This window comes from Esox lucius, chromosome 13 (genome assembly GCF_011004845.1).
Source record: "Esox lucius isolate fEsoLuc1 chromosome 13, fEsoLuc1.pri, whole genome shotgun sequence".
Classification (NCBI taxonomy): domain Eukaryota; kingdom Metazoa; phylum Chordata; class Actinopteri; order Esociformes; family Esocidae; genus Esox; species Esox lucius.
The window spans coordinates 26463429-26487341 of NC_047581.1; the positions used below are offsets into that span (position 1 = coordinate 26463429).

Sequence of the window (23913 nt, forward strand, 5' to 3'; positions counted from 1 at the left end):
ATAATCTTTAGGATAAAAGTTAAGGATTGGGCTAGAGTAAGGGTTTGGGCTAGTAGGGAGTTAATTAAAATCTTACTGATAGTAGATAGAAATTGTCCGTTCCCAGATTCCCAGACAGAATTAAATTTAGGAAAACATTGATAACACTCCACAATTCTGAGGAGCCTAGGGTATTAAAAATGTCTATATTGCCAATATTTCACTGGGGATCATGTGATACCTGAGTCCCAGAAAAAGGTTGATGAGATGAGCTTGATGGAGATCTTAGAGCTGCCATAGGATTGAAACCATCAGTGGTAACTGGATACTATGTGATACTAGGATAGGAATAGACACCAGGTCCAACTTCTTATATCTTGATGGTGGACACATATACTCTCACTATATACTCTCCATTAAAAAAAAATCCTAACTAGTCTTGAAGGAGCAGGTTGTTAACATTTTGGGCTAGCAGTAACTGAAAGGTTCCTGAATTGAATCCCAGAGCCAACAAGGTACAAACTGTGATGTTCTGCACTTGAACAAGGGAGATCTGACAAACCCGCGTCAGATCAGAGGGGTTTTGGTAAAAGTGGAAGTCCATTTTCAGTTGGGAAAAATGAATGTTATTTATTACAATAATATAATTTATTGCCAGCACACACAATTCCACCCTGCACTATCTAGGTGGAGAATCTTAATTTGAGCCAGTTGTCTACGGACGAAAAATAGTCCTGGCTGCAACAACAGGAAATTAGATTTCCGGTGGATTAAAATTAATGGACACATTTTTCCCAATGTTACCCCATGTTTATTAATGGAAATGTTTAGTGAGGAAAATGGATAAGCCATATTAAGCCTTTTTAAACTTCAACTAAATACAAAAGTGATCCGGCAGCTAGGTGATCAAATTAAGGTCTTACACCTATACCCGGTCTTCTTACACTATATACTCACACACACACAGCCCTCCTCAGTCAGTTACCTCAGTGAAGGTGGAGCCATTGTGGAGAGGAGAGCTGAGAGGAGGAGAATCTCCCTAACACACATATTGGTCAGACACGATTTCAAAGTCAATTTTCTTTGACCTTCTCTCTCCTTTCAGTGAAATTTGGAAATCTGTGGAGGATATCTGGCAGCAAGGAGTTTTTGGATGACGGAGTGGGGTATAAACCTGGACAAAGGGTGGCAGAACTTTTTTCTTATGTTGGACTAACTATCTGAGGAAATCTGTTTTGGAGTATAATTCAGCACCAGGAACAGCTACGGATAGAAGAAATGGGACATAGGATGCCTGCCTGGGTTGTCATTGGAATACATTAACAGTATTTGCACTGGCAACAATAAGGAGAGTGAGACAATTGCCTGTTTAATTCATTGATTTGAATTCATCTTCATTTATACTGGACTTCAGTATAGAAAGAAAAGGGGGACTCATAGTTGTGAAATTGGAACAGTTTTTTATCCAAATATTTCTTATTGAGTAGAGATTTGCTTTTGTAAAGAGATCTGATAAAACAGGTACCGGAGAGCTGGTGGTTAACCTGATTTCCCAGGAGGTTTCCCCTCCTTACCTTCCCAGCTCCCCCCTGTCCCCAGCAGCATGTCCCAGGCTGTGAGGCTGCTTCCAGACCTCCCCACACCACACTACCATGACCATATGGACTGCTGGAGGGAGTGAGGCTGCCTCTGTCTGGGCCACCGCTGGGTCTGGTTTAAGGTCTGGCTCCGGGTCCAGGTTTACGTTTGGGTCTGCACTAAGGTCCATCTCTTCCGTCCCAAGCCTGTCCCTCTCTCTGCTGCTAGCACTGCTGCTCTCCCTTTCCCTCCCCCTGGCTGTCAGCCACCAACCTCCCCACAGGGACAACCTCCAGCCCCCTAACGCTAGCCCCAACAGTGGCCTTAGGGCACCAGTGAACAGTTCCCTGGCTCGGGATCATTTGAGAAGGACAGGGTGTCTGCCAGGGAGACACGTACGCAGCTACAACCACCTGCAAGGGGATGTGCGGCAGAGGAAGCTATTCTCCTTCCAGAAGTTCTTCCTGCGGATCGATAGGAATGGGGGAGTCAACGGGACCAAGATCAAAGATGACCCCCTCAGTAAGTCACAACAAGACAGGCGAGCCAAGGTTACAAATGACAGAGAAATTAAGATATTTAAATGAAGGATTCTATTGAAAACAACATTTCTAGCAAAATGCTTTGACTCAATATATTGATCCTGTGAAATACTGCAAGTTGAATCAAAATTCAGTTTACAGCTAGCAGACCTGTTGTTAGTCAAGATGACACATTCCTGATAAGAAGCGCCTTTCTGTCCCTAGTAGACATCCTTCTGATATCTGTCTTGTCCAAACATTCAGCACAAAGATGGCAGCTCTCAGCTGGCTAAAAAACAGGGATAGATAACCAAGCTGGTATCTGTCAGTATTCACAGCCCAGGGTAAATAGACCAGATAACAGCTGGACAGGAGCAGGTCTGGGGGAAGGACAGGATACATCAATCACTACCATGCCCTGAGACTCACAGTCATCAGCTCACCTCAAATTACTGTACTATTATAATGTTAATACTGTGTGATTTACAATTAATATGGTATAATGTGAGTGTGATCTAACCAATTTGCAGAGGTACAGTAATATAAATAGGGATTTCTTTATATATATATATATGTGTGTGTGTCATCCTGTTATTGACTGAAGATCCTGACATAAAGGCTATCGGGTGGCTGTCTATCACTTTTTTCTTGCCACTCCTTTTATTTAGTGTATTCATTGTACTGTAGTCATGATGACCTGTGAACTGTGCATGCCCTTTCATCCACCCACTAATAACAATGAGCTACGTGTGTGATCCTACCTCTGTGCGGGCACTCACATGCCTAAGTGGGTGGGTGGGTGTGTGTGCATGTGTGTATGTGTGTGTGTGTATGTGTGTGTGTGTGTTTGGATGTACCAACCAAGCAACCAGCGACACATGTGCTCACTTAAACTAGAACCCCCATTCACCCCCACACATAGAACCCCCCCCCCATCCAGTGTGTATGGAACCCTTTAACATTTCTCCTGGGAGTTCTTAACCACACGTTCAATCAGAGAGACTTATGGGAAGGAGCGAGGGAAGGGAAGTAGAAATGTCGCTAATGGTGTTTGTTTGGGCCAGTGGATGACCAAACATCATGTTACGGTTTGCAGTTGAAATTATATTTACAGACATTGTCTCACATTGACAACGAGACAAATTCATTGAATTCCAATATGACCCTTCAGGGTATTTTCTTAAATAGTACAATGGCCATGCCGTAAATATCTTAAGATGAGGAGAGGGTTTTACTTGAAACTATAGTCGGTGTGAAAGTTTCTAATATGTTTCGCCATTACTACTCACAATTCTTTACACACACAGGCTATAAAACTACAGTGGTAGCAATACTAAAAGTATTTAGTAGTAATATTATACTGGCAGGTATAATACTAAGCCTTCATGAAAGAGTACGTTTATATCTGGGTTGGGTATGGATGCAGAATTAAGGGCGTTGGGATGGGGAAGCTACTGATTCCGGAATGACATGGTTGAACTTCATTGTGGTCAAATGAAAGCTGTGAGTATTCAGTATCGGATGATGATGCTGTCACAAAGCTGTGTCCTGGGGGGGGACTGGCACAGTGTGTGAGGATTATATGGCCCACTATCAGGTTTACAGGGAAAATGATACTCCAGAAGAGAAGCCCCCGTCTCTGTTCTGACCCTGGGGCTAGACATGATCCCTGGGATGTGCCCTTTGTAACCCCTTAAAATGACACTAGAATGGGTTACTGGTGTTGATATTGATGCGGTACTAGCCAGCACATCACTATATGTTGATCATTATTATAGGTATAATACAACTAGAAAAGGATGTTTCACATATCCTGCTAACAGCATAAAGAGAGTGCCCATCTAGGCTGTATGGGGACGATGTCAATGGTGGTTTTATTGACCAGAGAATGTGGTCTCTTTTAGGCGTTGCTACCACAGAGTACTTCCTAGATGAGCAGGCACTGTGATAATAAAGAAAAGGCTTGATGAGATTTGCAGTGGGGGACTGATGGTTGATGTTTACTTAGTTTGGGTGCAATGTTTAGTCCTGAATGTTGAAAACTTCGGGAACAACTGGTATGGTATCACAAACTACCAACCTTGCTAGCAAAGATCTCTACAGAAGTGAAGGTAGGGTTTGGACAGCTGCCCATGGCCCTGTGTGGACCCCTCCTCTTTTTCTGTTTAAGATCATGGGTCCTTGGCCTAGGGTGGCCTGGCCTCCGATGCACATATGCTGCTGCAACACAAGTTAGAATCTGGCCCATTGCTCTTTTGGCAAGAACGCTTTTAACAAACCAAGGACGAAAATGCCAAAGAAATGCATATTTAAAAAAAAAGAGTGGATCCAACCTCCCACCGATTTATTGGGATGCCAGTGCAAAACTGTCCCACATGGGCCTCCACTATGCTAGGCTTCAGCCAGGGGCCTACAGAGAGAAGGCCAGGAGGCCACCGAGCATGTCTATACAGTATCCCTCTGCTGGGGCCGTGTGTGTGCTGAGGGGCCTCCATACTGGGGCTAATATGGTCGTTTCTCATTCTGTGTGTGTATGTGTGTGTGTGTGTGTGTGTGTCTGAGGGTAAAACCACAGCCAGTGCTCTCAGGGACCCTGAGATAAAGATGTAATTATAATTTTGGAGAGAGGAAGGACATGAACAAACTCAATACACTCAATGTGGTCTTCATCTGCATTCCAGCTGATTTATGTTGCAGTTATTCCCATATTTCAACATGACAATACAGCATAAATGGTTTCAAATTTCTAAGTAAATTTTCGTCATCATTAAATCAAGTAGACTGCAGGCTTGGTACTTTATGCTCCGTCCAATTTATGTGAGACAACACATAAAAACATCCAGTTACCAAGAATTACGAAACAGACTGCAAAACAAATCTGAACTTGGCAACCTTCTGTGGAAAAATCCACCTTTATTTAACATTGGCATTGTCTGCACCCATTCCAGCAAATGCGCCATTTACTGTAGAAACCACAAACAGAGCGTATCAAATGAGCCACACATTAGGAAAAATTGTCCAGCATGCAACAAAAGTTTCCCTAAATAAACAATTGAAAATAAATGTGGGGTTGACCCTGGGCCATGTTTTAATGTGTGTGTGTGTGTGTGTGTTGTATCAGAATCACCAGTACACAACACACAGGTGTAGTCTTTGATGTTGGCGTGTAGTAACATGTAGTAAATTAAGAACACATTGACCCTAGTGGCTTTGGATTAATTTTCTGGCCAGACTGCGTTGTACTGTAGATATCAAGTTGACAAACATGAAAGATCCCAGGCTGTGTCGATTTGGGTGGGTTTACCTCACAGAGTGCATCTGTGGATGAGAGTGTATCAAATAGGGTGAATATTAGTGAGTTTGTGCATGTAAGTACACATAAGTGCGTGTTTGAGTGTTCAGACGTCCTATAAGCTTTCTTGACCCAGCCTACGTTGTGAGTCTTTGATCAGTGGCTATTAAGGTCTTCCTAATCCTCTGTCCCCGCCTCTCTGTCATGGCTCCACTGCCCGCCTCCGTCCTCTCTCCTTTCATCCACAGCATGTTTACACAAGGCCCAGGGACAGCCTTAGATAGCCTCACATCCTCGCTCGATTCCTGACACCTGATCCTTTGGATGCCTCTCTCAGACCTTCAGTGACCGTTGTGTTCTGGTCCCCACCTCTAAATCACTGCCCAGTGGTAATATTGTTTCAAATGAAAACTAAATATAGATGCCATCTAACTGCTGTGGAGACTGGGGCGTATATTTGTGCATTTTCTTCAGCTCATCTGCTTCTTCAGGTCCCACACAGTACAATTAAGACAGTCTGACCACCAGACATTGACTCAGGAAGCCACACTGACAGGAGACTGATAACACTCATCATGAGAATGACAACTGTGGCCGCCTGATCATAGTCAGCAGTCAAACAACTCACAGTTCACACTCTATCTGGGTGGGTGGGTGGGTGTGTATCAGGATAGGATAATGACACCACAAGGAAATGGGGAAAGTGAGTCCAAGATGGAGGCATAAAATCAAACGCAAGCAGCAAGGGGCTGTTAGCACATACCAGCATGAAATAGGTGTGTGTGTGTGTGTGTTAGAGATTAGTGTGCTCTCTGGTCAAAGGACAGATTAGGAAGCTGTGTCACTCTGACCTATGAAACTATGGACAGACAAACAGTCTCATAGAGGCCGACATCAACAGCAAATTATTATTACTGGGATATAATTCAGTGTATTTAAATCACCTAGGTAACCAGAATACTTGCACTGGCATATATTAGTTTTTGTCCTAACAAATGTCTGTTTCCCAACTTATCAGTCCATGCAGCTATCCATTGACCATAGAGATCAACTGCCCATTGAAAATAGAGATCAACTGTCCATGTACCGTAGAGATCAACTCTCCATAGACCATAGAGATCAACTGTCCATTGACCACAGAGATCAACTGTCCATGGACCACAGAGATCAACTGTCCATTGACTATAGAGATCAACTGTCCATGGACCACAGAGATCAACTGTCCATTGACTATAGAGATCAACTGTCCATTGACCATAGAGATCAACTATCCATTGATTATAGAGGGCTGTTCATTTCCAATAGGCATTATCTGACAGCTGTTGGCTGGGGGCCTTTGTCTTCCACTGTCAGGAGGTGCAGCCAAACACTTACTGCTGATTGTTCCACAAACTGTTATCTATGACTACAGCAGATCCAGAACACATTCTACAGCTTCTATTTACTCAGCCTCCGTGTTCTGGTTTGTGCATAGGCAGAAGGGAATCCCTGGTCAAAGTGGCTCACAAAATGTTTACATGACAAGATTGTTAAAGTTTTTTTTGTGTGTTCACAGGTATTCTCGAAATCACGTCGGTGGATGTGGGGGTGGTGGCTATCAAAGGGCTGGGCAGTAACCACTACCTTGCAATCAGCAGGAAGGGAGAGCTGTACGGAGCGGTCAGTATCTGTGTCAGAGGTCATTCAATAAGCCTCAAAGAGATACAATAAGATGATTCAGTCTTTATCGCATGTTTATCCTTTGAGATGAGTTCACGTATAAGCCCTGGTGCAGTGTAAATTATCAAAAGTGCAAAGAGCATGTAATTACCAAAGAAATACTCAAATGTCATCATTTTAGTCAAAAATTGTTTAGTATGAAATACACAAAAAGTGCCTCTGCAAACGAAATCCCTTATCACAGTAGTAGGCGATGTCATGGAAACTATCACAAATCCTTAGCAGAAAGAAATGATCTGTTCAGACAGTTGTATCACAGGGAACAGTAGATGATAAAATAAAAAATGTGTCACTTTCACATGGATTTTGTACTGATATTTCAGCTTCTTAACCCATTGGCTCAGATTTTTTGTCAGCATTTGGATTAACATAGCCATCTGGTGCATTTTGACTATTGGTTTTCGGATAAATGATGAACAAATTTAGAATAAACTCTTAAAAATATTTCCAATTATATTTATACTTTTCAGTGAACAATATAACCCTAGACTAGATGAACTACGACTGTGGTATTGTCTATATTTTGCATGTACACTTGAAAAAGGGAAAACTATTCTGTCAATATCCATACACCCTGTATGTAACCCAACAATATCACTTGTCCTTCCAGAGAGAGTTTGGAATTGACTGCACACTGAAGGAGCGCATTGAGGAGAACGGCTACAACACCTACGCCTCAGCTCAGTGGAGGAACAACAAGAGACAGATGTTTGTGGGCCTGAGTGTCCATGGGAAGCCCCTGAGAGGGAAGAAAACCCGCCGGAAGAACACAGCCACACATTTCCTCCCCATCATGGTGTGATGATTAGGAGCGTTTTTCTGGGGAAGACCTTTGTGGATTAGATACAACAAACAACCTTTCAACTAACTGTGACAATGTACTGGTATCTAGACCAAGAGTATCTGAATTAAAGTACATAGTATTCTCTCTGTGAAGATGACACAGATGCTTCCTGCTTCCGACTTTGCTTGAGACGTTACGTTGGTTTGGGAGTGGACAGTGTTTTCTGTGGCACAGGGTGAAATAAGAACCCTATTCTGTGCTGAATCATTGAAAGGAGGTAGACTGAAGGAGGACATGACCTGGGGGAACAGAGTAGAACACTGTAAGTGGATGAACCGAGAGGACGCCCTGGTTCTGTGTGTATTAAAACCTGTTATAATGGTTCTCAATCTCAGTTCGATAACCTTGAGTATTTCCGAAATCAAAAACAAGGCCTAGCAAAACAGGGGGGAAAAAACCATTCAGGAATAACTCGTTCCTACCAAAGATCTTAATGGTGACATTAAACCTGAAACCATGTCGTCTGAAGTCTTCCACTGATCAATGTCTGCTACATACATTGCAGAGGAGCAACTGTCGTCCCTGTAGGTGTGGTGCAGTGTCTGGCCGGGGCAAGGCGAGCGGGTAGCCAGGGAAAGAAACATCTGTGTATGATACTTAACCACTGCGTTTTGATTGTGTCGAAGTAATTTATTTATTTAGTGTAATATTTAACTGGCAATGGAAAGAGAGTGAACATTTCTTTGTATTCTTTTATCATGTCTGTAAAGAAAAAAATAAATTTGACTTTTCTGACTGATTCAGCTGTTTTCACGTCCATCACATAAGGATGCAGCTAAAACTAGTTCACACCAAATATATTTGAAAAACACAAAATAAACAATGTGACTGAATGAATCGGATACTGTAGCTGTATACAGATGTTATATCTTAGTTTGATAATCCTGTTGTTGCAGTAATGCCTGGGAGCATACAGGCACACCACATCAATGTGGAATGGAGGTAACTACCCAGCTTACATCACTTCCTCAACTTTCCCTGAAAGACAGGACGAATGCACTACTCGAAAGAAACACCTGTTAAAGTACTGTAATATGGCAAAAGGTTTATAGTATGTTAACCTCATACTTCTATACTTTTCCATACCAAACTATATTCTACAGCATTTAGTGAAAAGCATGTGGGCTGGGGGGGGGGAGAGGGGGTCCACATGACCTAAATCTTGCCACCCACTTCTTCCTGTAATTGTCAACAAATGCTCTAATCAATGACAGCTGGGCGATCAATAGCCCAGGGGAAAACATTAACACCACTGACATCCGGTCCTGGGCCTCTTGCATCCTCTGTCTGTGGAAGGGCATGAAACAGAGCACAAACTGTGTGCAGAGTGAACATGAAAGACGTTCCCACAATTCCCAGATTCCCATCCCATTCCAGTAGACATTGTGATTCCTGTCCTGGAGCTACAGCACAAAGGATGCCAGGGATCATGATAGTTTTTGTTTGGAGTTAGAAATGCTTCTTCATGCCAGCGACCTGAGTTCACGTTTCTGCCCCAACCACACAGAGAGCGCTGTTGGCTATAGCCCCTTACCCCCCAAGTGGTCTAAGTCTTTGTCAAAGATTCCAGAAGGTATTGTCATCAAGGACATGTGAATGTTTGAACTCCCTCCAAGATACCCATTTAAAAAACAGCAATAACAGAAAGTAGGGGCAGTAATCTTTTATCAAAGTGGGTCTGAACATTTCTGGAAGGGGAATGCTTTTTGGCATAATGCGATCCAGCTTTGGGAAACAAGTGGAAAATGACTGGAGGCTAAACAGCTAATGAACACATATTCTGAGAGGTCTGGTGCAACACACGATTGTAGTGGGCAGCTACTGAAAGAGCAGGGGGAGGGCAGCACATGGGAGAGGGTTTAATCTACTGCATCCTGATTGGGCTCTCTGATGCATCTGTGGTTTCTCTGTAGTGTGGGAGGTGAGTGGTAAGCATAAGTTAACATTACTCAAACACCCCACTGTCTTTCATTGCCAAATATCATGAATCACATCCGGCATGATATGTGCACTAAAACGACTATAAGTATTACATTACTTTAGTTGCTTTAGATCAAATGAGTCTTCCTGGAACTTTTTCCAGGCTACTCCATTCCTTTCCATGTTGGTGCTCTGCCACTCACTTCCTTAGAGGTCACCGGGGCATTCCCATGGTGATGGATAGTCTCAACTGTCTCCTTTTCACCAGTAACAATAAGCAAACATCTAGAAAGAGAAAGTCCATAAACATCTAGAAAGTCCATAACCTCCAAGTTTTCCTTTCAGAACTGAAGACTTTAAATGAATATGGTAATAACAGTAACATTTTGCAATTTGTTACATTTCATAAGGCAATTTGCCCAATCCTGATAAAAATACTGTATCAAATCACAAACTGCTGGGAAACACCTATACAAAGATGAGACGTTAGACAAGAAAAAATAAACCAAACATAAAATGTAGGAATGGTCTAAATTCTCTTGATGGCCAATTACTTGTGTTGCTTATTTATACAGCCTTTTTGTGAAGGATTACAATCAATATTTGAAATATTCTGTGAGGTAAGGTCTAAAATATAGTAATATAAAATATTGGTCTGTTTACATTTGGGTTGGTCAATTTGCAGTTGTAATTTCTAAAAATCATTAATAAAAAATAATAACAAATATATATATATATATATATATATATATATATATATATATATATATATATATATATATATATATATATACATATAAAGTATACAAACACCACGTGCTTCCGCTGTTTAATACTAATCCAATGCTACCCCTACGTTTGTCACATTTAATTCATTTAGAAGACGTTCTTAACCACAGGAAATTTGAGTAGAACGTGGGTACATTTTTCGTAATGGCCCCCTGTGGGCATGGAACCCACAACCCCAGCAAGTGTCATGTTTTACCAAAAACGACAAAAAGTAAATTACCCTCTACCCCCACACACTGACTCTGTTCTGGTACTTCCTGACAATTCATGAAAAAATGGTCTCACACCAACTGATGTTTACACACTTACGACCACAGTTTCATGTGATATAGAGTTTGCAGACATGTTTACTTCAACATTTTAAGGGGGAAATGCCCATAAATAATGTCAACATTGCTATGTTGATCAGAGCCTTTCTGTAAGAAAATCACAACAGTGTCCGCCTTTCGGCTGTCACTGTAGCACCTCCCCCGTCCTTATTCCTCAACTTTTATCTGAAGTGCTACACTAATGGTCTCCACGGGAGGCATTCACAAGTTGTGGTAAGAATCCCTTTTTCACCCATTGTCACCTGCAAGGAAGGATATTGAGCGCCATCTGCTTTAAATGTATGGCCATGAACATTTTGAAATACGTTTGTATTGCTGTTTCTGATTAAACTAGAATTAAATTGATTCATATCGCAGCTGTAGAACACCTAATAAACAGCATATTTATCATATTAGAGCTGCTACAGTTTTTTCATAAACTTTCATTGGTAACCTTGCTATTTTATTACGTGACTTACGAAATAAGTACTGTATGAATCCAGAATGTATGCAGGCCTGGCTTTATGAAAAATCACGATTAATACTCAGTATTCCCGTGGATTCAGAATGATCACGCTGGTGAACGTTAGATTACATACATTAGAGAACCTTTCTGTATGGCACTGTGTCGCCGTGTCTATAGGTGATTAACTTCTTTAACGGGTAAGCCTACACATAACGATGTTATTTGAACATCGTTCAATTCAGCAATTCTAGCGATTAAGAACCATTTCCGTGTTTGACCACTAGCCTTTGTGTATGATGTGCCCATTGAGACACATTTTTGGATACCTTCATAATAAGAGTCTCGTCGTGTGTAGTAAGTAAATAAATAAATATATATATACATATTCAACATTTGGATCATAATCTCATGAAATTTAACAAATTTGGTGTTACACAATATGTACCCTTACCTTACCTCTAACCAATTCGTAAATCTGATTTTAACTTGGCTTGGAAGTCAAGGGTGTCATACAGACTTTGCCTGTTAACGGTGTTAAAAAATAAATAAATAAAAGATTAATGTCAGTGCCTGCAGCAGCAGCAGCAATCGGACATCCAGCTTTTCCGATTATGTCTTCAGAATTAAAGTTTGTGATAAAATATGGTCATACGAAATGTATTTTGCAGCTTTAAATAGTGCGTGTTGTACAGACTGTGAAAACACATAACGTTAGGTAAAATACATTTTTAAGAGACATACTTATAAAACATACAGAATTTAATGAAGTGAGAAATTGGAAATTGTTGATACATTAATGAAAATATCAGTGTAATACCTGGCTGGTTAATACAATCAAATACAATGAATAATAATAATAAAAACACATTGGTTAACACATAGTGACTGATTGAGCAAAAAGAAGGGGCAAAGTGATTAAAAAAATAAATAATTACCTAACTAGGATAAACTAACTGAAAAGTAAAAAAAAGCTACCTGAACTCAAAATTGCAATTTGGTAGTTGTTTAACAATTTATTTTTAAACACCGCCAACTGAATGAAATCAGTTACTCCCACGACCAAAGCTGTAACCCCAATGAACAAACCAGTATTAAGAAGGGTAGAAATGTCAGCATCAGCAATGGACAGAATTATCAGCTCTTTTAGAAAATCTAGAATAAAATAGATATTTGGCTTTGACCCATATTCCTGAAAACACACATTGCCCCTATTTTATGTCAGTTAATCTATCCATACAATATGGATATTTCTCAAAGTCTTGGAAATCAAAAGTCTTCTATCAAAATGGTGGCAGTTCATCACAACTAAGGCAGTTATATAGATCAAAGGCACTTTGGATTCAGGACTAAATACTCACCAAAGACAAATTACTTTCTGGAGTGCATTAAATCTAAACTTGACATGGGTGGCAAAGTGGGCACAGTCTTTCTAGATATTAAAAGGCCATCTTATATTGTGAATCATGAAGTCATCTTACTCAAACCTTCATCTTATTAATTTTTCCACGGAAAAATTAATAAGATGTCTCTTAATTTGTCACAAAAATTGACTTTTTATTAAATTATAACTTTGTGATCCCCAAAAGAGTCAATATTAGGACCTCTTTTGTTTTCCATCTATATTAATGATATTCCATTTGCATGTCCAAAAAACGGACTTACAGATGTCTGCAGATGACACCTTATTAACAAGTTAACATACACTATAGTCCACGTCTCTAGATGGCTGGCTGATTGTTGTCTCAAGACAGTACTTTGTAAGGAAACCAAGGACATCCCATCTAGCTGATCCTTCAATGGAGAGAAACTGAACATTGTGTCTAACGTTCTATCTCAGTATCATTAACTCTTGTCTAACCTTGGCACATTTAAATGGATGTTCTATAACTGTAATTTGGTAACATTATTTTGCAAGTCCAGATTTCCATCTGTAGATGCTGAAAGTCATACAAGTCATACAATGATAAACAAACCATCTGCTGATAAGGTAATGCATATGCACAGCTTTTTTATTTCCACTTGAGTTCAATATGGTAATATGCATATACTTGTAAATACTTGTACATTTTCTGCCCTCCTCTATTTGCCTTATTGCACATTTAGTATTGCCACTTGTACTGCTTTTTCCTTCATTGCACATGTACACATTCCATTGGTAATAAACATATACTTAAAACTGGTAAAAACTTGTACATTTTCTGCCCTCCTCTATTTGTACTTCTGGTTAGATGCTAACTACATTTTGTTGTTCTGTACTTATACTGTTCCATGACAATAAAGTTGAATCTAATCGAATCTAATAAACAATTATCCTGAAGTATTACTAAGATGTACGTTTTTATTTTTTCAATCGTACTCGTCAGAATGTTTTTTCAAAATAATTTAAAAACATGCTAGTCATATGGAACGGGCATGGGAATAACGTTATAAATATTCATGTTTTTTAGTTATGATTCTGATCCGTCATAGATAGCTAGCTAGCTGGCCCATCAATTTCCTTACAAAATCATAAAACACCAATATTTTGACCATATTTTGATCACGTTGGACAATCTCTAACGTTACTAGCTATAGCTACTTCTAGGTAAATAGGGATCCTTGTTTGCTGCTGGGACTGTTGGAGGCAACTCGTGTTGGAATTACATTGGGCTTCAGCAAAGGGAACTTCACATACCCCATTTGTTTTTGCATCATGTTCTGGAAGGGCTCATCATCAAAATGTGCTCTACAAATGGTAAACTTAGGGGTTGCGGTGGCACGGTAAAGCTAAATATTGGATAAGTTGCTTTCTGAATCGGGGAACGACTGGTAATGGGATGTCCAAGTTAGGGTGGTAACTGAAAGTATAAAAAGCATATTAAATGATGTATTATGGTGTATGATGTTTTATGTATAATGGATGTATTAAAATGAGACGGCAATAAGACGTCAGGTCTTCGGACTTAAGTCATGTGATTGGAGTTTCAGCTAAGGCTCTAAGACCGCACTTTTATAGATTTTCCTTACTTTGGTGTTGCTAATTTCACCTGCCTTCAAAATTCTGATTAAATTAAGTAAAAGTGAAAATGTTGCTCTGAATACCCTTTAATATTAGCTTAGGCAAAGGGTTAAGGCTGCCAGGAAGTATTACGTTTTCACCTTCTTTATTATGGATGATAGTAGACATAAATTTAACACTTTAACAGAACACGTCTTTTCACTTACACTGATCAGGGTATGCGTAGGACAGCATACTGCACAAACCCAGCCAAGCTTGATGAATTACACTTTTCCCACAGGCTGTTGGCAAGAATGCATAAAACTTCTCTTTTGCTAATTAACACCTTGTCATGTCTCTCTGGATAAAGTTTTTTTATTTCCAAAAAGGTTTGAATGAAATAATGGCTCCCATTGCCCAAATTTCGATTGGAAGTTACATTTTAAGACACCTCGCGAAACATGAAGATATTTTAACGGAATTGTATAACTTCAAGTGTTGAATTTTCAACGGAATTTTATGACTTGGTAGTGTATGCAGAGTTCATGCATACTGACGTACCACTACCGTGCACAGACCTTCCGTTGGGCATGTGCTAAATCTGACGGACGTTGCATGCCCATCCGAGTAAATGACGCGCGTAAAAAAGACGGGCGACGCATGCCCGCCGGGAGGCGTTTCAAAGGGCACTAGATAGCAAAGGGGCATGTGCTGTGCACAGGTTGCCTGTGCCGTTGCCTTAATATGTAGTCTACTTAACAGTATGTAGGCCTACTTCGAAATCGTCGGCACAGTACGTACGAAAGGATGTGAATCGAGAAGGGCCGGTAACATAGTACACTATTTTTGGGGACCCCTTTCGTCTCGACGACGCCACCTTTAGAAATATAATTCAAATATCCTGGAATGGATCTTTAATATTATTTTGCCTGAGGGACTTTTAGTCAGTAAATTCGTGACCCGGAAGTAGTTTTTTAGTGTTGCTAACAAGACGCTAGTCAGAAATAAATTCAGAAACAGTAAATATGAAAGTGAGATAGGTTGAGTATTTAGGCCAAACGTAATAATAATTTCGTAACACGTTCTTGGAGTTGGACGTGCAATTTCAGTTTTGTGGCGCTAATGGTGTTATTTTTCCTCGTCAAACAGACGGTTTCACAAACAAGCAGCAGAGATGACTGAGAATTTCGACCGAGCTCCAGGCGCAGGTAGAGCCCGTATGAAGCCAACAAGCCCCGGCCTCGCAGATGTTGGAGACGGGGACGCTAAATTTGTCTTCAACCAGCGTGAGCCTCTACGACAGCCTCGGACGTCCCCTCCTTTGACGGAGAACATCACAAACTCTATTGAGGTCATCGGCGCTGGTAAGCTTTACAGTCAGTTTAAGTATGATATTGTAACTTATTTTGTCTCCACATTGTCTTACAGGTAGCTGATAAATTAATGTATGTCTGTAACATTGGTATCAAACCTGTCTGTATTACACGTTTGGTACCAATGTTAACTTAAGTAACTAGCTACATTTGCACAACACAGTGTAATGGCGTGAAACTACGGTGGAGGACAGTATTATGACGTTAGCTCGCGGGTGTGCCCACAACATACTGTAGGCGCAAAAAGGCTCTTATCCAGGGACATTTCCATCAAAATAATGCATTGTATTATTAGTATCTAACATATACTGCTAGCTGTAGACATATTCTTTAATGTATTCTTCAACTGCCTTCTCAGACAGCAGAACACCTAGTAAACCCCACCAGCAGGGCATTGACAAACGAACTCCTGCCTCCCAAGAGAAAAATCTGGACTCTCTAGTGAAAACTTCAATTCTGTCAGTCAATGCCGCCGAGTTCTACCCTTCCAGCTTCCACACCTACCAGGTACAAAATCAATGTTCTCCCAACCTGTTTGTGGAAATCTACACAGTGTGCAGCCTGTTTTCCAGTCCAATACTAGTAACACAACTTACCAAGTAATAACCATGCTCCTAAATGATATCTGGAAGTCTGGTTGGCCTTTTCAACAACCAAACATTGTACTGTTCTTGTCTTTAACTTACACACACTTTTTAGGAAGTCCCATCGCAAGTTTGAATTTTGGAGAGAAAGGAAATTGAACTTAATTTACCTGTCTGTACATGATTATGCCCGTTGTATTTCCATTTTGTATTTTCAACACAGTGGCCGAGCGAAATTCGTAGCACAGATTTATCCAGCTAATTGGGAGGATAGACACATTACGTTTGTCTATTGTTTACGTATTATGCATCACTTGAAGTTCAAAGCAGAAATACAACCTGGCGGGGCAACCATGGCACCAAAAAGTTGGGTTAACCGCTACTTTGCTGTCTCCAATTCTGCTGAATACATCATAAAGAAGAATGTGTCTGTTTCGGATTAATAATCTGTGGGAACCATGGTAAATCTGATTATTTAAGCAAGAGGTTTTGTGGGTTGGAATAAAAGGCTGCACACACTGTACCAATATAGATCATGATCATAGCTTACCCATTGACACAGCAACTGTACTTTACATTATTTCATTCACTTTTTTTTCATTGACCTCAAATGCTAGCAAAGTGTGGTTGGGAGGACTGGCTGTAATTTGTACGTTATTTGTTTTGATGTCGATCCTTGACTACTGGTGTTCTCCGTGTTAAGGAGCCTGTTTCAGAGGATATCAGCTGTGGTTATGGTCATGAGCCATCATTGGCAGAATTGGTTGAGGAGTTTCTCAGCCACCTGAACGCGTCGCCGGGGTCGTTTGAGACAGAGATTGAGTACATAGCCAACATGCTGAACAGCTGGGTCACTACGGAGGAGACACTGCAGGAACTGGTGGAACTCATCTACACACAAGTATGTGTCCGTGCACGCTCAGGGTTTACACATTTACCCGCATATTAGCTCACTGTCTGCACTTGGTTTGCTGGATTTAGTTTTACTGCCATTGTTTTAACTTAATTTGTTTCCGTTTCGTGTTTTGTTTGTTTTTGCAGTCTACTGCCATCCCCAATTTCTCTTACACAGGGGCACGGCTTTGTAACTTTCTGTCTCATAATCTTACATTCAACTCGCCGAGTGGCAACTTCCGTCAGCTATTACTAAAACGGTGAGCTTTGTGGTGATGTCAGTAAATAATATATTGTGATTTTAGTCAAGTAGGTTTATTGTCTGTCTTTTGTCGGTGCAAAGTTTAACACAAACACTGGGCCTTTCTTCCCATGTATGGGTGCTGTAGGTGCCAGACAGAGTATGAGCAGAGGGACGTAGCCGTGACAGGGGACCAGGCGACTCAGAAGAGGTTCCATGCCTATGTCCTGTTCCTGGGGGAGCTCTACCTAAGACTGGAGGTGAGCAGGAATGTTGGTTTGTCCCTGTCTTTATCTTTCTATTCCAATTTTACCTTGATTTTAGAGTAGATTGTAAGCCCTAGAGGACAGAATCTAACCTCTTGTCTTCATGATTTGTTGTCCAAGTTGAAAAGTGCCAAGGGACCTCCTTCCCGAGCTGAGATCTTGCTAACTGCCCTAGGGGAGCTGATGAATTCCCTTTTCTCCCACCCAGAGGACGGAAACCTCATCTGTGCGGTCAAACTGCTCAAGGTCAATATCACATTTTGTGATCTCTCAAGAGACGCTGATTCTATGTTCCCTGTCTTCTGTCTTACACAATTACTGGCTTTTGAGAGAAATCTGTTGGCCACAATCCCAAGTGAATGGAAAGCTTGTACTATATTACAGTGTAGTTATATTATTCATGTAATCTTTGACAAATACACACTGATCCCCAGTTCACACGTTAAAGATACAAGTGCATTTTTACGAGGAAGGCCGAACTGATCCAGTTATGGCATGAATTGGACCGAAAATGTATTCAAATGTTTTAAATCATGGGTTTCTATGTAAATGTAATATTTTTTCCATCTTTCATTTCAAAGCTAATTTACTGTCATTCAGAATGTTGTTCTTGACTTCATAGGAAAAGTGCACTGCCAACATTGCACAGATCTATAGCATTTTAGATATCCTATGATAGAGTGGTATTTCCATGTCCTATGATAGTGGTATAGAGTAGTATATGCTCAGATCATGTCCTGTGATAGAGCATGGTTATTACTTGATCATAAGCCAGTCACGTGTTCTAGATATTATTGGTTTTGAATTTGAAGTACTATCAAGGTTTTATTCTTAACATGCATGGGGAAAATTACAGTAAAACAGAAATGGCTGGAAATCGAGTTGTTAAAATTTATTTAGATTCAACAGCCTGGTTTTGTATACTTATAGGATCTAACTATACATTTATTTCCTTATGTTAAAAACGTTGATACTCCTATTCCTTCATATCGAATTACAAACGACTCAGTACAGTATACAGATGGTAACAATACAGAAACCAGAAAACCACAGAACAAACAGAAACCGATACAAAAGAAAAAACGTCAGTGTCGGACTTTCCATAGATTGTTTTTATTGACTCTAATCTCATACTTTGGTTCTGTTTTACATTAATGTGTGGACACCACAAATGTTTGTGCATCCTATCAACCAACCGTTTCAAACGAAATGTGTCATTTCTGTATTGTATCGCAACCCATGTGTCAAGACGTGTGCCAAATCATGCTTGAAAGGAGAGACGCATATTGACATTTTGTAGCTTTTTGTTATCTGCTGAACTAATTTCCCTTTGTTAAACTTGTGTTTATCTTTGACATTGTGCAGTTGACCGGCTCGGTTCTGGAGGATGCATGGAAGGAGCGCAGGAAGTCTGACATGGACCAGCTAGTCAAGAGGATTAAGAACATTGTAGTGGATGCCAAGTGCAGCAGGTGCGTGCGCGTGCGTGAAATCTTGGCCCGAGTTGGGCCGCTTTGTGTTCATTGTTAAAAGTTCCTTTGCCAGTTTTAGAGATCCTTGCAAAGATTGTGTTAGATTGGACCCAGTGACTGTTGCGTAAAGGCAGATTCTATTGATGCTTTCAAATCTGTCTGTCCACCAGAGACGTGAAGCAGATGTTACTGCAGCTGCTGGAGCTGAGGTCTAGTAACTGGGGCAGAGTCCACGCTGCCGCCGCCGCCGAAGCAACACCCGACAACGACCCCAACTACTTCATGGTGAGGAGTGAAGCACACTGCGTCCCCGCCATGATGCTGAATCCACCATTTGTTCTGATTGATATCCACGCCCGCTAACCTGTCACTTGGGTTTCTTGTTTGTGTGGTTCTCCTATCAGAATGAGCCAACGTTCTACACTGCTGACGGGACTCCGTTCACTGCAGCCGACCCTGGTGAGTTCCGTTGCGGGGTGTTGTGAGGGACGTGTCATCTGGAGTGGTGCTGAACGCGTGGCAGCCTTCGCTCTTGCCTCGGTTTCTCTCTGTTCCTCCTAATCTGCGCCCAGGATTTTTTGTTTCTTTCGTCACCCTTCTTTAGACTTGCTTAGTGTTTTTCTTAGGTAACCTACTTAAAAAACAAACGATTGCCTACATAATCACAAAGATAGATGAAGTGTTTTTTCATTTTGTTTTAGGGAAAATGAGCATCTGGCATTGGGGAGCGTTCTGTGAGCAACAAGTTAGGCTTAGGACCGCTCTGAACTAATCACTGTAAAACTTAACAAAAGCTACACAATGTCCTTAAATGTACATTTTGGTCTCACAGACTATTCTGAAAAATACCAGGAGATTCTGGATCGGGAAGACGATTATTTCCCAGAGGACTGTGAAGAGAATGGAAATGAATCGTGAGTATTATTTGTATGCACAGTACTGAGTTGGTGAGTGTAATGTAGTGGTCATGTAGTTCTAGAATATTTCTGTGGGAACCAGCCGTCCATCCAAATATTTCAGACAACCCAGTGCCATAGCCATCATGCCACTGTATTACTGTCCTAATGACCTTTTAACCTCACTCACATCATGAATCCATAGGGCAGTGTTACCCAGGTCACATGACCTGAGAGCAGCCTGGCGGCTGTTGACTTGTGGGGCCAGTGTTGGTCAGTGTGATTGTCTAGCCCACAATGCAACAGGGGAAGCAGAGCCTCCGTTTCAGATTAGTCAGCAGATGGAGCAGAAAGAGGGCTTAGCAGGGCCCTGTCTACCTTTCACTCACTCCACTGTGAATTGGCCTTTTCCATCATTTATTATATCTGTTGTGCAGCGTAGCCAAGTAAATAAATCATTGGAATCTTTTGAGACGTAGGCTTATTGATTCAGTTTATTCTTCAGTAGAAGAGCACTGTTTTGAGGAGTGGAGGCGATTGCCCATCACACCCCTCCCCGGCACATTCCCTAGGTGGTCTTGGTTTTTTAGGAGCAGCGCATTTATTTAATTCCCCCTTGCCCCGCAAATATTAAACGATTTTGGTCCTATTTTCTAGTCTTACTTTGCATTCACCATGGCCCTCATTCATGAAAACATCTCAGAAAAATCTCACATTCGAACGTTGGGAGAGACTGTCATCTGTAAGTGTGATTCACAAAACTGTCACACTTGGCCAAAATGGTCGTAAATGTCGTCGCGGAATGATAAATCGTATAAAGCCGTTGACGCGAGAACCTGTCCTTATTTTTCATATGACACACCTGTAATTTATGTGGGTGTGGCGATCAGCAACCTGTGAATTGACAAATTTCAACATAAATTATAGCCTGAAATGGCTAATTAACCATTCATCATTCTCCAGGACAAAATCAGCACAGTTACGGAACACTTTCGTGTCTCAGCCTGGAGCCAAAGTCCTTTAAAACAGCAAGCTCTGCCATCATTAGGGTAACTGCTCGATCCAGAACCACTGGTTTATTTATCCTCTGACTAGTCCATTTAAGACCTGTTAGCTAATCAAGATACCAGCCACCGATATTATAATGACCATTTATGATCTCCAACTATTTCGATACGTTCTGAGTGACTTAGGAAAAGCAAGTTTATTTGTTTAGCGCATTACATACATAAAGGCATTTCAAACCTTACAAACGCATGAACAACAGAAGAGAGAAAATGCTGAATAAAGTCAAATAAATAATGAATACAATAATAGCCTATGGTAGTGATACAATATTGAATATTGTGGTAAGTTTGTATGGGTTGTATTCCTCGTCATCTTATTTTATATGACCTACTATTCTAATTGTGGTTGTTGTCACTGAGGCTGTTACGGTGGTTGTTTTGTGTGATAATGATGGTCATATTGTGACTCAAGCATGATCTTATTTTTGGACATTGGTTTACATGGTCTCCGACCAGACGTGAGTTTGATCACAAGGATACGACAAAGATAATGCTGATCAATACCAGCACTGTTGGTGAAATGATCATTCAATAATTTTAAGATCAAATATGATTACTAGTTGACTATGATTTGGCTTGACAGAATCGTTAACTATGTGAGGTTCTGATGGGTAGAGACCCATTAAAAATGTTCCCACATGAATAACAATAACAAAGATTAGTCTTATAAAAAATTTTCCTACAGTAATTATTCTCTGTTGAAAATATTGAGAATGGACCCAGGCCATTTGTTTTTTAAAGGGCAGTCACTCTAATGATTTTGCTTGCATTTTATTTCACTAATCACTGTGTTTGTGTTCCAGATCGTTCTATGATGAAGATGAGATGGACCCTGAGATCGAGGAAGCTTTTGAGAAGTTCTGCCTTGAGTCTGAGAGAAAAAGACGTCAATGAAAACAGTTAAGAGACTGAACTGGCGCATATCTTTCACCATCCACTTGCTGCAATGTTTGCAAGTGGAAAGAATCAAAGAACTCAAGATTGATCTTTTTTTATGTTTAGCAACAAAACAACTGCATAGTTTGCACTTCAGTTACAGGTTTTCTCTGGCCCGGATTGGTGTTGGGTGGAAGAAGAGACCATGAACTGAATCATTCATCTGCTGAGTTCTAACATCTTTTCTGAGTTTGGCTTTTTTGGGATGGCAGAGTTCCTTTTCTGCTTTTTAAATAAATATTTCAGAAAAACATATTTCCCTCACTCGTTGTCTTAGCACTTTTGGGGGAGACTGTGTGCTGTGGATTTTAAAAACTTAGTGTCTGAGCAGCAGAGTATCATCGCGTGTGCGCAGCTTGATTGCATACTAACTGGGTATAATTGACGATAAAATATGAAGGGTTCAAATACAGGGAATACCGCAGGTGCCCATTCAATGGGGGGAACTGCATGGAGATTTTGCTACAGGAAACAACAGAGACCCTTAATACCATATTCAATATATCTATTCTACAGTCTAAATGATTGGCACCCTTGGTAAAGATGAGCAGTAGTTACAAATGCAGAGCTATGTCTGATTTCATTTTTATGTGTATAAATTGCTGAGAAATGTTAACGACAGGGTTACAAGGGGCTTGTGAGGTTGGTGGCCAAAGCAGAATGTGTTTCATAGTCAATGGTAAAGAAAATATATATATTGTGGACTTATGCATGTGCTTTGGTACATTGTCTTGCTGAAAGACCCACTTGCGGCCAACTGTCAGCTTCCTGGCAAAGGCAAATAATTAGTTAATAGGTCAAGTTCAGGACCAGTGGAAGCAGAATAGCTCTCAGTGCACAATATTTGTATTGTTTTGCTCGTCATTATTAACGGTGTCTGATTTTTGGAGATGACTGTATATGGTACATTGTTTTTCTGTGTTTTTGATGTTGCAGTCTACTGAACTCAAAGGCCATTTGTTAATTATACATCTTTGAGTAGCTCAGTTGACCGGTTTGTGAAACTAACAAAAGAGCTTCAAATACTGAAAACAGGTAGCATTTGTTTTAGGTGTGTTTTTGTTCTTCCTTTTACAGGTTTAGATTTTGCCTTTTTAGACGTGTAAGTTATTTGACAGAATTGTTAAGTACAGTAATAGCTCTGTTGCTGAGAACTGTAATGTTTTGAATCCAAATTGTCAATTGAATGCACTTTTGCAGTCATTAAGTTTGGAACTGTCATTAAGAAACAACTGCAACAGAAATCTTTGAGGAAACATTGAAATGCAAATGAATAGTCCCATACAGAGGGATGTTTGTTTAATAGATTGTAAATATTATTTACAGTTACTTGCCTGCAATAAAATCTTTACTATAAAAATAATATATTTGACTGATGCTTAGTCTTGAATGTTTAGCAATTGAAGGGTCAAAGGGAGGTAAATAATGAAAAGGTCCTTTAGCTTTCACTAAGATGCTTTACATACAGAGAAGTGCAAACAATGAACAGCATAGTAAGTAGATGAGACAGACTGGAAGAAGAATGTATGTTAGCAACATTTGATTAAAAAACATTTCATTCAAATTTATACCTAGTTCTGTGTCATTATATGCCTTGTGATTATTGGTTAAATCAATCCATTTTAACATTACAACAACTCAACTGTAGAGTTTCAATAGGCCGATCATATTTGGCTAAACATCCAAAAAGGAACTGTTACCTCAATGTTGTTGATATAATAGTAACATTGCGTTCTGTGATTGCAGTCAGTCATTCATTTGAGTTTAAACCAAGCACGTTAAATGAAAAGG

The 23913-nt window shown here is 40.4% G+C and overlaps 2 protein-coding genes across 5 annotated transcripts; both read left to right on the forward strand.

Annotated features, from left to right (window-relative positions):
- Positions 1-974: 974 nt before the first annotated feature.
- fgf10b (fibroblast growth factor 10b) lies at positions 975-8139 on the forward strand. The gene is made up of 3 exons (XM_010876715.3): positions 975-2079; positions 6926-7029; positions 7700-8139. The coding sequence occupies exons 1-3, from the start codon at positions 1632-1634 to the stop codon at positions 7889-7891; spliced, it is 744 nt and encodes a 247-aa protein (XP_010875017.1). The 5' UTR covers positions 975-1631; the 3' UTR covers positions 7892-8139.
- A 6939-nt stretch (positions 8140-15078) lies between these two features.
- Positions 15079-23487, forward strand: paip1 (poly(A) binding protein interacting protein 1). 4 transcript variants are annotated; one of them, XM_020052494.3, is made up of 12 exons: positions 15079-15186; positions 15543-15757; positions 16125-16273; positions 17054-17251; positions 17392-17504; positions 17634-17745; positions 17872-17997; positions 19117-19223; positions 19394-19508; positions 19628-19682; positions 20056-20137; positions 21990-23487. In XM_020052494.3, exons 2-12 carry the CDS (start codon positions 15568-15570, stop codon positions 22078-22080), a joined length of 1338 nt encoding a protein of 445 aa, XP_019908053.1. In that variant the 5' UTR covers positions 15079-15186; positions 15543-15567; the 3' UTR covers positions 22081-23487. The 4 variants fall into 4 exon arrangements, with proteins under 4 accessions (XP_019908053.1, XP_019908051.1, XP_019908052.1 ...); XM_020052492.3 differs by having other exon boundaries at positions 15086-15220; XM_020052493.3 differs by lacking the exon at positions 15079-15186 and having other exon boundaries at positions 15243-15757; positions 21990-22085; positions 22220-23487.
- The last annotated feature ends 426 nt before the right edge of the window (positions 23488-23913 follow it).